The sequence below is a fragment of the Magnolia sinica genome, chromosome 5 (assembly GCF_029962835.1).
Source record: "Magnolia sinica isolate HGM2019 chromosome 5, MsV1, whole genome shotgun sequence".
NCBI lineage: Eukaryota > Viridiplantae > Streptophyta > Magnoliopsida > Magnoliales > Magnoliaceae > Magnolia > Magnolia sinica.
This window is the reverse complement of record NC_080577.1, coordinates 105,254,267-105,268,589: the sequence shown is the minus strand read 5'-3', so window position 1 is coordinate 105,268,589 and position 14,323 is coordinate 105,254,267. Positions and strand designations below refer to the sequence as shown.

The 14,323-nt window shown below is 37.4% G+C and overlaps 1 protein-coding gene across 1 annotated transcript in view; it reads right to left on the bottom strand.

Annotated features, from left to right (window-relative positions):
• Positions 1 to 10,989: 10,989 nt before the first annotated feature.
• LOC131246551 (pentatricopeptide repeat-containing protein At1g08070, chloroplastic-like) overlaps positions 10,990 to 14,323 on the bottom strand; it is a 56,453-nt gene continuing 53,119 nt past the window's right edge. Inside the window, exon 4 of the mRNA XM_058246806.1 lies at positions 10,990 to 11,012. Within this exon, the coding sequence (XP_058102789.1) occupies positions 11,005 to 11,012 (8 nt within the window). The 3' untranslated portion in view covers positions 10,990 to 11,004. The remainder of the gene's footprint in view (positions 11,013 to 14,323) is intronic.

Here is a 14,323-nt window from a genome sequence, read left to right as displayed (position 1 = left end):
TCAGGGATTGAAATCCCACCATTAAAAACTTTATGGGAGAAATAAAGGGTTTGGATCAAGCTAATATTTGTCTGCTCTTTTCATCTAGGTCTATGTGACATGAGAATTAGATTTACTTCATTTTTGGGCTCACACCCTAAGACGATATGAAAAAACATGGATAGTGTGAATGTAGAATACGCACATTAAGGTGGGCCCCATGTAAGGGCCCCACCATCTTGGGTGAGGCCAGGGAGCACCTAATCTACTCCTCACAGTCCTCTGTGTGAATTCTTAGTAAAAGCCTTTCATAAGAATTTCTTGTGCTAGGATGCTAGGCAAGGCCGACTGTCATGTTTGTGAGAAATTCACTTCGGCTGTACCTTTTGAGAGCTCATATTAAGATATTTGAAAAAAAATGAGGTGGATCCGAAATTCAAGTAGACCGCATGAGAGGAAACAGGGGGGATTTAATAACCACCGTTGAAACATTTGTATGACCACAAAAGTTTTTAATGAGAATTTCCTTACAAACAGTTTGGATGCATATACACGTCAAAGATGGATGGAGTGGATTTCTGAAAATCATTTCTGCCCAAAAACTTCATGCGAAAGCCTTTTGGCAGGAAACGGGCCTTAGCAACCAGTGGTCACCTAGGCGTTGACGTGGTAAAGTTTTATGAGCCCCACCATGATACCATGATGTATGTGTTAGATCCATACCATTTATCCATTTTTTCATATCATTTTAGGTCATGAACCCAAAAATGAGGTAAATCCAAAGCTCAAGTGGACCACACAATGTAAACAAGTCAAAATTAAATGCCTACAATTGAAAACTTCTTGGGGCCATGGAAGTCTTGGATCAAGTTGATATTTGTGTTTTTCCTTCATTAAGGTCTGTGTTACCTTATGAACAGGTTGGATGGCCAAAAAACATCATGGTGGCCCCTAGGAAGGTTCCAATGGTGTCTGTCATTTTATCCACAACTTTCGATGGTGTGGTCCACTTGAGCTTTGGGTCTGCCTCATTTTTTTACTTTTTTTTTTTTTGGCTCACGCCCTGAATTGAAGTGGCAAAATGGATGGACAAGATGGATATAACACATACATCATGATAGGGTCCAGTGAACTTTGTCACGCCCACACAACATCATACCAATTAACCCTGACCCGAAGTTATTTCGAATGGGCAAAGTTATCATTTTTAGAAATAAAAATAAAAAATTAACGCAAAGCCACTAACCGCATCTCGAAGTCACCGCTTACTAAAATCCATGCATGCACCACCTCATAGTTGAACCCGCGATTAAATTCTATTAAGGACTATTTTAAAGTGTGCTAAAACAAAAACCCAAAATAGCATGCTAGGTGCCTAAAATGCGAAAACATTTTTTAGGAGCATATTAAGTGGTAAGCAAACAACTCCTTAAAGTCCTTACAAAGTTATGGAAAAAAATATAAATTTAAAAGATGTTTAGTATTTTTAGTATGGAAAAAAATATAAATTTAAAAGATATTTAGTATTTTTAATAAGTTTATTATTTCAAAAAAGTTATAAATTTATGACGTAGGATTTATATAAGTCATATCAATTATTTTACAAACAAATTTATTTATTATTCTCAATAATACTCTATTAAATATTTTTTTCTTCACCGGTAGATTTAAGGTTTTTCGTGGATTCAAAGGTTATCACACTAGACGAAGACCGATGATTTCTTCAACCCCCAACCATGCGCCCACTACACCATTGGTCAAGACTCGAAATGGTTTCATTTAGATAACTTCGCTTATTACATCTATTTTTGAATTGATGGTTGGTATTTTAAAATCCCTAAGTTCAACTTTATAACAAAGCATTCTACCATGGTGCGCATGCAGTACGCATGTATTCTTTAAATAAAGGGATTCATCGGAGATGGGACATGTCCCCATAAAAATGAGTTCATCTCATTTTAGTTAATGATAATTACTTACTAGATATATTAATCTCTTATACATAATAATTAAGATCTCTAACGCATTCTACCATGGTGCGCATGCCGTACACATGTATTGTTGAAATAAAGGGATCTATCAAAGATAGGGCATGGCCATGTAAAAACGAGTTCATCTCATTTTAGTTAACTATAATTACTTATTAGATATCATAATCTCTAATATATAATAATCAAAATCTCTAATACATAATTATTATTAACTAAAATGAGTCAACTCAACTCATTTTAAAGCATCTAATCCACCTGATGAATGGTTTGGATCTCACACCCATGCATGACGATGTCACATGTGTGAATCTGGCATCTAGAGAAGCTGCGTGGTAGGTGCGTGTCGGGTGAGAAAAGCTCATTAAAAATAATATGACAGCATAAAATCTAGAGCCCAGGAACCTTAAACTAATCTCATTATTATTTAAATCATACTTTAAAAAAATAACAATAATAATAATAATAATAATAATAATAATAATAAAAAGAAGTCAATGGACATGGATTGAAAATGTTGGCAAATGCCCCTTCCTACTTTCCATGCATCATATGCTGTAATGGTGCACTTGGGTGCGTTTGGATGTTCAGCTCCACCCTATTATCAAATCCAATTGCAATTCGGGGTGCATCCAAACACCATCCATTCTTAGAAGAATCCATCTCCTAATCTACCATTTTAACAATAAAGAGAGAATTAAAACTCTAATCATGTTATTAATGTTGTGTCGGTGTGCACATCACTCACTGAGAACTGGTGCACATGTTGCTATTCGAAAGATGATTGAATATATAAGAAATTCACAAGTTTTGATTTCAAAAGGCCAATTTTGCAATGTTGATTTATGAATTTAGAAGGCACCTAATTAGAATTAAAATATAATTATTTAATTATATTTTAATTAAATATAATTAAATAATTATATTGAGGTGCCTGGTGGTCCAAAAAGTATAGCCCAGCCCACAAAACTTATTTAACATGGGCCGTATTGGGATGGTCCCATCTCAACCTTGACTCTGGTCCTTAGCTCATTAGCCAGACTCGGACATAATCTCTCTCAGCTCAGCCCATTAACCACAACGGGTCATATTCTTTCAAATAGCCATCATTTTCAAGAAATCCACTTTAATAATGAAATTTCATAATATTTGGTGCAACCAAATGCACCCTTATTTTTATTTATTTATTTATTTTTTAAAGGCTTTTTTCCAGTGGTGTGGTCCACATGAGATTTGAATCTACCTCGATTTTTGGAATGACCTAGAAAAATCTATGGACAGCGTAAATAAAACACATACATCCTGGTGGGGCCCATGGAGCATGTCAGTAGGCAATCCACGTCTGGGTAGAAGCGGATGCTCTTTAATAAAGTCTAATTTTTTAAAATTAAGCTCTCCCGTAAGGATTTAAGCTAAATCAAACCTAAATATCACACTCACGAGCAGGGTTTACACTAAACAACATCAACACTTAGGGGTTTGTGGAAGGGGGATATATCATCCAACATGCACTCGAAATCATAAAGTGATTCCTTTTGAACAAGATTATTGATATTCTCTTATGTGGACTGGCTAGATGTAATGACCCGGAAAATTTCGTGCAAAGACTTGAGTACTACCTCAAATTCTTTAGAAGTTAAATGTGGGTTAATTAGCGCTAAACTCGATTGCCTGTGAAATTAGCACCAATTACTTTAAATTTGATCTGCATGATTCAAAACCTGTAGAATCGTTAGCGCTATTTTACCCTGAAATTTAGGATTCAACGCTAAATTCAGTTGCTCTCGGGAGTACTTGAAAACTTTGTATCGGACCTGGACCGCGCGTCGAAAGTCCGATAGCAATGATCTTAGACAATTATGATCACCTTGTTGGGCTTGACAATCATCTCAAAAATCAAGTCCAGATGATGTCCTGAGACGATTTGCTTGAGTCCGGAGTGAGGAGTGTGAGAAAGGTGAAATTATTTAGAAATTAAATATGAATTTAAGAAATCTGAGTCGTGTCGCTTGCGCGCCGATTTTAAGCATTCTGACCGTCAGAATTTGACCCAAATTTACCCTCGGATCAGGGAAGATGGCCCATACATGTCAAAGTGCCGGTGGACCTGATCGAGTTTTGGTGACCATTGAATTGAAACTGGTCCGCCACGGCTGATCTGTAAATCCGATCGGTACAAAAACTCAGCCTGACCTCGATCCATGGTCAGTGAGCTTAAGTCTGACCGCACGTGGAAAAGGGACTACCAAAAGTGCTCCGTTGGACCGAAATAGACCCGAATTAGTTATAACCTAAGTATACTTTGGCCCTAGGGCTATTTTCATCAATTTTAGGCCTATATAAAGACCTTAAACCCTCACTCTCAAATTCCATACGAATTTTTCAAACCCTAGCTAAGAGAGAGAGATAGAGGAAAAGAGAGAGAAAGTGAGAGAGAAGTTGGTGAATCATCTTGAGATTCTTCCTTGTTACTCTGCATACTTAAATTATCGCATCTGAATCGTTATTTCGGCGATTCTAAGTTCATTCTTGGGTAAGCCAATCAAACCCTAACCTGTTTTGGAGCTTAGAATAGTCTAAGTGTTGATGTAGCTCATTTCAATCTTGCCTTATGTTATCTAGTCGCCGTTGACGAAGACATATCGTTTGAATCAGATCTGTTGCGCACTTTCTGGTTCAAGGTGCGGACTATATTCGTATAGGTTATGGTTTTCAAGGCTTTCAATGTCGGTTAATGGTTTATTATTGTTGTGAGTGCAATTTCACATGCCAAATGCGATGTTCGTATTGCGTTTCTGATATATATGAACTATATTGAGATTTATGTATTCCATGTATATGTAGAAAGTATCGTATACGTATGTAATATGAGTATGTGGTTGCCATGATTAATTGTCATATGTTTATACTAGTTGTATGTGTAATAACTCATTGGCAAGAGAAATTGTCCTAAGGTGAGTTATCACCAACATACGTCATATATGTTGGAATATGTAGCTTAAGTGTTTGTAGAAATGTCTGAATGAATAAGTGTGTCATATAATGTACTTTTATGGGCGTTGAGAAGAGATTCTCAACTAACTTAATGATGTGTATGATTTCCTCCATGCAATCTATATTCTGTCTGTTTAACTTAGACATTACTTACGTGTAAATTCATGTTAAGTTAATATTCAACAAATGCTCACATGCTTGTATGATTAGAATTGTTGATCCATTACTGTTCTGAATTGTTGGTATGAATATCTGTTATACTTGAATGTGCTTGGGACTATGAAGTAGACCAAGGAATCGGTAACAAACTTTGAGTTCGTGGTCGAGGTTGTTTTCGCCACGTAGGACGTGTTTGACGAACCCGAGTCGTATTAGGGTTGTCGACAGTGGTTTGGCCACACGGGGTGTTTGCGCACTCTATGTCGTTCAACTCAACGTGCGCTCGTGCTAGTCAAGCTCGTCAAGTAACCCGATTGTCCCGGTGGATGTGCACCACGTATGGACGCTATTGTTTGAATTTAGGGGTACTAAACTTACCAGTGTAATCCCGTTAACTATGGTACCTCGATCCGATAAGACTCATGAGCCGGACATGGTGGTATGGGACACCGTAGTCGAGCTGTCGGCCTACGCTGGGGTGACGAGCCTCCCCGTAGTGACTAGTGAGCAATTCAGACTCGTGAGCCGATTATGGTGGTATGGGACACTATATTCGTGCTGTCGGCCTACATTGATTGGTGATGAGCCCTTTGTAGTGACCTTGAGCATACCTTGATACTGCGTTGAGGCGACGAGCCTTAGGGTAGTAACTAAGGTATGATAGGCATGCATTGATTGGTGACGAGTCCTTTGCAGCGACCTAGAACCACAATATCGTATGAGATTGTTTAGGACTGATGACCCTAGAATGGATCACCGTTTGAGAATTGATATGAGGAAGGTACCTTAGCTTCCCAATCCTGCTGTATGAAAATGACTAATAACAACTTGGTAATCATGTTCATGCATTGCATTGCATGTGCTTTGGCGTCGTGGAGCACTGCGTGAGGTTGTCATGCGTACCGTAAGATGAAGACGTTGAGGGAGTGCAGGCGAGAGCATGCATCATTTCTGCATACATCCTTGCATTAACAAGAGTAATTAGGATGTGTTTGATTGTATTGCCTTATCATTACTGCTTGATTGAATTGATAATATGTTAACTTTTACTGTATAGTTTCACTGAGTTGATCACTCACTCCCACATTCTGGGACGGTGTTTCAACACCAACCAGACTCTGTCTTAGATGCAGATGATGATGCGACCCCTGAGGCAGAGCAGGAGTATGAGGATGACGAGAACGCGTTTTCTTTTATACAGTTCTCAGGCGGGTTCATGTGAGCCGTGTCCTGAGCTACGGGATTCTGGGTTTATTTTGTAATGGATAGATAGATACACGTATATGTTTCTTCAGTCTTCCGCTTGCAGATTTCACATATCCCTGGATTATGTTTGCAGTTTGGCTTAATCTACTCTATGTTTTATGCACTCATACAGACAACATACATCCATCATTGCATATGTTGCATAAGTGATGTTTTGAAACTCGGAAGCTGAGTTATGCTCGACCCCCGAATTTCAGGGCGTTACACTAGATGTGTATAAGGTGAACAATTTGAATAGGCAGGTTAGAAGCGGAGAATGGATATCTTAAATGTTTGTTTGATGTACATGGCGAATGCGAAAGCAATTGATCATCTTTTTTTGCTGATGTAGGATATGAAATTCAAATATAATGTATAAGATTGTTAGACTTTAGATCACGATAGTTCAGAAACAATTGCACGAAATTTCATATCTCACATAAAAGTTTAAGCATTCAATTAAGGAGAATCTATGCGGGTTCAGGCCTACACATGTTAGGGTCGGATCAATCAAAATTATAGACTAAACAAGAATAAAAAAAGGATAAATTTATCCACACATGCACATAAATAATTTCTCCAATCTAAGGGATTTGGAAATTTCAATTCGAGAAACCCTAAGGTTGAAGAAAGGGCATAAAATTGGGGATTTAAGTAATTTAGGGTTAGGTTTAAGGATTTTAGGTGAAAGTGGAGTAAAAGAGAGGAGAGACGAATCAGAGAAGTACCGCACGCGTGGACAACAACAATAGCCTAAACACACATGCGTATGATCCCGGCTGCACGTGTGTGGGACCCACTATTCAAAAAAATACCACCTTGGCCCTGGTCGGCCAGGGATGGACTCCAAAACTCCCAAATCTCAGTTTGATCCGATGCACGGTTTATGCGTGGTGCTCCGCCGAAGTTTCAGCCCTCTTGCAGGGCCAGATTTCAGAAATATACTGTAGATGGAAAAACGCCTGCAAATATTGATGGATTTGCAGATGAAATGCTTGTAGGAAAAGAGAAATATGGAAGGTGGGGATGAATCTGAATAGGTGTGGCTTCACACCACGATAGTCAGCCCTTTGAGGAACGGAGGGTTTCACATTCAATTGAATCTCCACAACTCAAGAATTTAGAGGAGCAGAACAATGTAAAATTTTTGTTAATCTTTATTGAATTAAAAAGACTACAAGGGGTGTTTATTTATAATAAAACCCTATACCTCAAAACTCGCGCCATGTGCGCAACTTATTACTTGACGACGAAGTAATAAAAAATAATAACTAATTAAAGTAATCTAAACCGTCCATGATATTCCTAATAGCAATAATAAATAAAACTTAAAATACTAAATTAATTAGAATAGTGGGTCACGATCATAAGAATCCATGGTGGGATTCACATGACTATCGGGTCCAATCCAACGAACCAAAACACAATCCTCTAACTAGGAGGCCTTCCCTAGACGTCGTCATCGATCCATATCAATGGTGGAGCCCTCCTCCTCCTTGCGTACATACATAGGGAGGCGTGCATGTGCACGAGATATCCTCGTCATTTGCACTGACCAGTAGCATTCTTTTTGTGGAATAGTATCCTATCCTCATTCTAAAATGTCTTAGGCTTACCTGGCTTCTATTTATCTATTCTTAATACCTTAACATAGGATGAATCTGGCAGGGAATTGGGATATTTGGGACTAAAGAAATGAGAAGTGTTTTAAAAATTTGAGCCGCTGGTCAGGTTGGGTCATGTTGAAACTCAAAAGCCTAGTTATTAAATGAACCTCCGGTTTTGAAGAGAAAAATGAGAATTAATTATTCTTTCTTCATGTAAATAGTTGGGGTGGTATTGGACTTATCTTTGTATAGTCATTTGTCTCCAGGCCTGTGTTGATAATATACTTTTGTTTTACCTTAAAAAAAATCTATAAATTTTTAATTTTTAATTTTTTTCACTTTCAACCATTTTTTTTTTTAAAAAAAAAAAAGAAGAAAAAGAAGAAGAATAGGAGATGTAAAAGCGCAAAAGAAAAGCTGAAAATGGATTCACACTGCTAGCCTATGAATAAAACAAGACTTTTTGGAGGCCATTTCTTCAATTTGTATATTCTTCCATTACCGTCAGCTCAATTTCAAATTCCAATTTGCGAGAAAATGCATGTAAACAATTATATCTTTATGATTTTAATAATCTTGCTAAGCCCATATGCTTGCTCACGCCAATGTTCTGAGCTGTCCATCAGGTGCACCACGCTCTGTAGATCTCTCAGCCGGAAAATCTGGAAGTTTTTTTATCTATCAGGTGGGTCACTGAATAAAACAAGTGGATGGCTAGGAAAAAAGAAAAAAAAAACCTTCTATCCATCTACTTACTCAATACACTGGCCCACCTGATGAGTAGACTGGCCTGTTTTGGTGCTAGATTAGCCTCAGTGTGGCCCACCTGAGGGACTGCTCAGATCTTGCACATGTTTGCCACATTAGTAAATGCACTGGCCTGTTCATGGGCAGGGTGGAGAAACATTCACATTTAAATCTTGGATTCTGAAGGAATAAAGCTGTATTTGGTTCATACCACTATGCACCGCTTGGTGGATAAAAGTTCCATGCGACGCTGTTCTCAAACTGCACAGCACAAACATGTCGTGATCCAGACCGTTGATCTGATGGGCTACCATGCGGATGGACTGTAGGCCAAAAGTCGCAGCAATTCAACGACTCTGATTGCCAAGTTCTGAGCTTGAATAATGTGAGCCGATGGACTACCATTATTGGATTAAAAGAAACGAAATAAACCAAAGAAAATTCATTTTGTTTCTTCATTACTTCAAATGAAGCCGATATTGGGCCCAAGCGGTTTCGACCAGTTGGACCGTCCACAAAAATGGATCATTTTCTGGTCCGGCTTTTAAAACATTGGAGTGAAAAATAAAGGGCCCTGGCCCCATTCTATAGCACTTTTGGCCTACACCAGGTCGGGTTCCTGCCCAAGTAGATCCAACGGTCGGGTCTGCAACTGGTTCTAAGACACTATTGAATAGTTGAAAACCAGGCCAACTTTTTTTTTTTTTGGTTATAAGCACGCACGCACGCACACACCCACGCACTTATGCTAGTGGAATTTCACCACCTATGGATACTCGAACCCTTGACCAGGTGTTGAAACTCCTGAGAGTCTGCCACCCGAGCAAGAGTAAGGATCCGAGACGGCCAACTTGCAAATACTCTTCTGAGATGGGGGCCTAACATAAGGGAGATGATATAACAACCAAAATAAGCCCAAGCTATCCTTCCGCAGTATACGTGCCAATGTGACTGATGTATCAATCAGGAAATCCATTTGGTGGGCCCTCTTGTGGATTAAGGGTGTTTAAATTACAAAGATTGGCTGATCCCAGCCATCTAATCAGTGGCCTTCAAATATACTTAACAGTCAAAACTCAGTGATGGAAAGCTTTTAAAAACAAGTGAGAGCCAAGAATTCTTTATAGGTGTGATTCTTGAAAGAAAGGCCATCCATGAGAATGCTCACTAGATGGCCAGTCCTGATTGATATAGGGATAGCTCTACCATATTCCAGCATGATCAGAAACTCATATGGGTGATAACACAAGGAGCATATTGAGTGGGAATGCCCACCCATTGACTAGCGTGGGTTGCCTACTGTAATTTGAACATGTAATCAAGACCATCCAACACTTCATCCAATCGAGATGATGAAGGGTCAGGCCAAAATTCAGATTGTTTTGCGAATCACATGGGGTTAAGAAATTCAATGGGGGGCGTTCTGAGTTTTGGGTCCTCTGAGGTTTTCTGAGGTGATGAATCTGATAGATGGATCAGATGGTGTGAATACATAACGTGGACCCACATCTGCCTGGTGGTACTGGTACCACTGCTTCCCATCCATGACCCAGAAGTCGAAATCTCTGTTATAAAAATCAAAGTATTAAACAAACCTTTCTAGCTGGATCTCTTTATTGAAACTCTATTCTTTAAGTTTCTTAAATCCTCCTCACACCAAGGAGAGTCAACTGTATGAAACAAATACAAAACTTAATTATTGGTGCTCAAGAAAATGTTACAATAACACCACTTAAAATATCGGTCAACTAAACTATATAATATTAAAAATAATGCAATTGCAAAAATCACAAAAGAACATACCACTTGCAATGAGGTGAAGACGCGTGTCCAAGTCGGGCCACCGGCGGATATAGGAGAGTAGCACACGTAGCATGCATCAGCATATAGCGTCATTTTCCTTGGAATGTGGAAACCTAGAATTCATTGTACAGATGGTAGATGATGCGCAACGCCGGAGCTGGCAGGTCCGGAACATGGTAAAGGAATCTGCACGCATGGCAGGTTGGCGTCAATCTGGACCATCCATTTAGCTTTTTTTACTGCAGATGGTAAATGGTTCAAACTACACATCCATCAGATGATCCTATCCACTAGATCGGTAGCCTTCAAAGCAATGGTAGCAGATAAAAACAGTTAGCGGTCAGTGTTTAATGTGAGAAAGTAAAGAAAAGAGATGGAAATAATTGTTCAGTACATGTGACTTTTGAAACATAGGCCATCCATGATATGTATCAGTAGATGGATGGCTCAGATTGATGCGTCACTCTGCCATATTCCAGCCATCATCTCCCTGTGGGAATATCATTCAGTACTGGGTCCCAACACGGAGGCTTGCATAGAAAGTACTAAATATTGTCCTGGCATGAGATTCAAACATTGACAAACCCAACAAATGGATGAAGTCAATCAAAGAAAAGGTAAGTAAAACCAATCTCATTTAAGCAAGCAGAATAAGAAAATGAATAGCTGATAAAGAAATAAATACCGGCCACAAAGAAAAAGTTTAAATCGACATGGGTAGCAAGTGTAGGCCGTTTACCTAGTCGGATGATTACAGAATTTCACATTAAATTAGGAGAATCATTGGTATTAGTAGAAAAAGAGTCACAGGCAACTAGAGAATTTTAAAACATAGATGATAATAACAGCAACAGTGTCTATTGAAAAAAAGGTAGGTGTTGATGGGCTCAGATTCGGCCCCACTTTTAGACCCAGGACTTGAGCCTGGTTCTGATTTGAAATGTGCCAGACCTGTACCCAGTCTCTGCCCTGATGTTGACGATTTCTTCCGATTGAGACTATAGTTCAAAAGCCGGAAAACTCGACTCGATGTTCAACTGGGCCGGGTTGACTCGAAGACTTGACCCAACTCGACTTGATATTTAATTATTGAAAAAATAGTTAAATTTAGTATAAGTAGAATACAAAATATAAATCAAATCAACAACTACAAAGATACCTCACTGGTTAAGGGTGGGTGTTCGAATCCCACTCCCACCATTATTTTTAATAAAATCTCCATCCAGGAGGTAAGTGACTTGTTTCAAGTCACGCCAAATTGTGTCAAGTTGACCAACCCACCGAATTGACTCGAGTCCAGGCGAGGTTAGGCCCAGTACCGAGTTCCCCAGCACTCAGCTCTAAATCCTGCTGAGTTAACTCGGCCAGGTTTCAAGTCAACTCAGCAAGTTTTGGAATTGTGATAGAGACCCGATCCAAGCCTAGGTCAAGGCCTATTTATGGCTATCCCTGACCGGGACTTGGAGCACGTCCTGTCTTGAACTCAGGCCCAATAAATTAACGTGGCTGTCATGATCCGACCCCTAATGGTGATAATTTTACCAAAGAAAAAATGACAGTGACAACCAAAGAATACTGATAATAGTAATTGATTGCTTGCCTCCAAAAATCATGGATTTACACCATTGATATGTATTCTCAAGCATCAGTGATTTTAAGAATTCAATATCAATGAAATAATAAAAATCAAAGAAAAATAACAGGTTGAGAACCTCTCTTATCTAGGAAATTTAATTGATCTAGGGTAAGCCTATCCATCAATGTGGATCTCATATGATTGAAACATATGGATCTCACAAGAAGATAAAAAACAAAATCTAAATAATAAATAACATACATATACCATTCTTCTCATCATTAAAACAATCAATCATCATAATCTTAAAGAATTATTAAACCCATGTGCTTCCTTTCTAGCTTGGGCTAGAAGGAACTTAGAAAAACATAATTAAAATAAGAAAGAAAAAAAAAATAAGAAGAAATAAATAAATGCAAATAGAAAATATCTATATATATAAAAAAAACTTATAAAACTCTAATAAAATTAAAAACTCTTTAAAAACTCTAAATTTTACTTTGGGATGCTTTGAATGATGCTTAGGAATGCCCTAAGAAGCTTCTATTTATAAGTAGGGAACTTTAATTTTCATACAAAATTGAAAAACCCTAGAAACCGCCTCAAATATACGCAGTTTTTCAAAATAGACTTATCGCTGCACAGTTTGTTTAAAATAGATTTCTTGCTATGCAGTTTTTCAAAATAGACCTCAGAGATTCAGAATATACTTTTTTAGGACGATTTCATGATTCTTCACTTCAAATATTCGATTTTCTTCATTCTTCACTTGGTTTTCTTGGATCTTTGGCATGTAAATTCTTCAATCTTGGTCTCCTAAGATCTATCCCTTGCCTTGGTGATTCTTGAGCATCAAATCCATGCTTTCTAGTACCCGTTTTCAATCCAAGCTCTTAAATTCACCTTGCAACATATACATGAGTAAAACAGAATATTAAGCTGATTCATGTTCATAAAATAAAGATATAAATGGAGAAATTATGCAATATTTGAGTCTCAACATACCCCCTACTAGCATTTTGCTAGTCTCGAGCAAAATAAATGAAGAAAAATAAAAATAAGAATAAAAATTAATTCTAGAAACAAAATTAAAATGAAAACAAAATTCTAACTACACAACTTTCATAGGTAATCTCGATTACATTTAGTATATGCAACAAGCCTTTAAACCCCTAAGTTTTCTCTAGTGGACGAGTTATAGTCTTGTGAGGGTTTCCAGAAATATTACCCACAAACATTGAAAACATAAAAAATAGTTCAACACTCAGAAATTTATACAATTTTGCCTTCATTCATCATATAAATTCCAAAACAAAATAATACTTACCCTAAGTTTGAAGTTAGTTAGAATCTCAATTTTTTAATCCATTACATCTTTAAGTTCAGAGACCTAATCAAAATTTAGAATAGTTATGATCCAATATCCTTACGTGTTCCGTGACACTAATCTAACTTTGAGAAATATGCATGTTCCCTATCTTAACTCCTTTCAATCATCCCAAGAATATGAAATCTCTAGTTATCTCATTTTCTTTATGACATTTCTTCTTTTATTATTATATCCTCATTATTATAGACCACTCTTAGATGAAGATTCCCATCGGGTTTGCTTCATAACATAAGGTATCGTACTTGTAATGGTAACAGTAATGGATATTTAGGTATCCTTATTCTGGATTACTGACACGATTGCTATGATAATTGCATTCGTGCTTTATAATAAAATTTTCTTTTTCCTTCAATATTCTCTCTTTTAATCATATATCAATGGTACTAGTTCATTCAACCTTGTTTGAATCAAAATTTATTATTCTAGTTCACATATCATATTCCTCACTTAGTTAGCTAGGCTGTATTTTGAATTCAGTACATCAAATTACAACTCACTTTAGACTATTGATTAGATAATTGAACTCAAGTCTATAATTTTCAGTTATCAGATTTCTGACTACTATCAACCTAGACTAAGTATTAACTTTGCATTTGGAATTCGTAAAATTTCATGTTCACATTCTTGTATATAAAAATATTGTTTTGAAAATGTTGAAAAAAATTTCCCCATAAGCCTAAAACAATAAACTTAAACCTAACTGAAACCTAAAAATAATAAAAATAATAATAAAATAAACTGAAACTCAAAAAAAAAAAAAAAACCTTTACATGGATGACTATCCACACCCCTCAACCTAAAATCTATATTGTCTCAAATGTAATGATAATGTAAT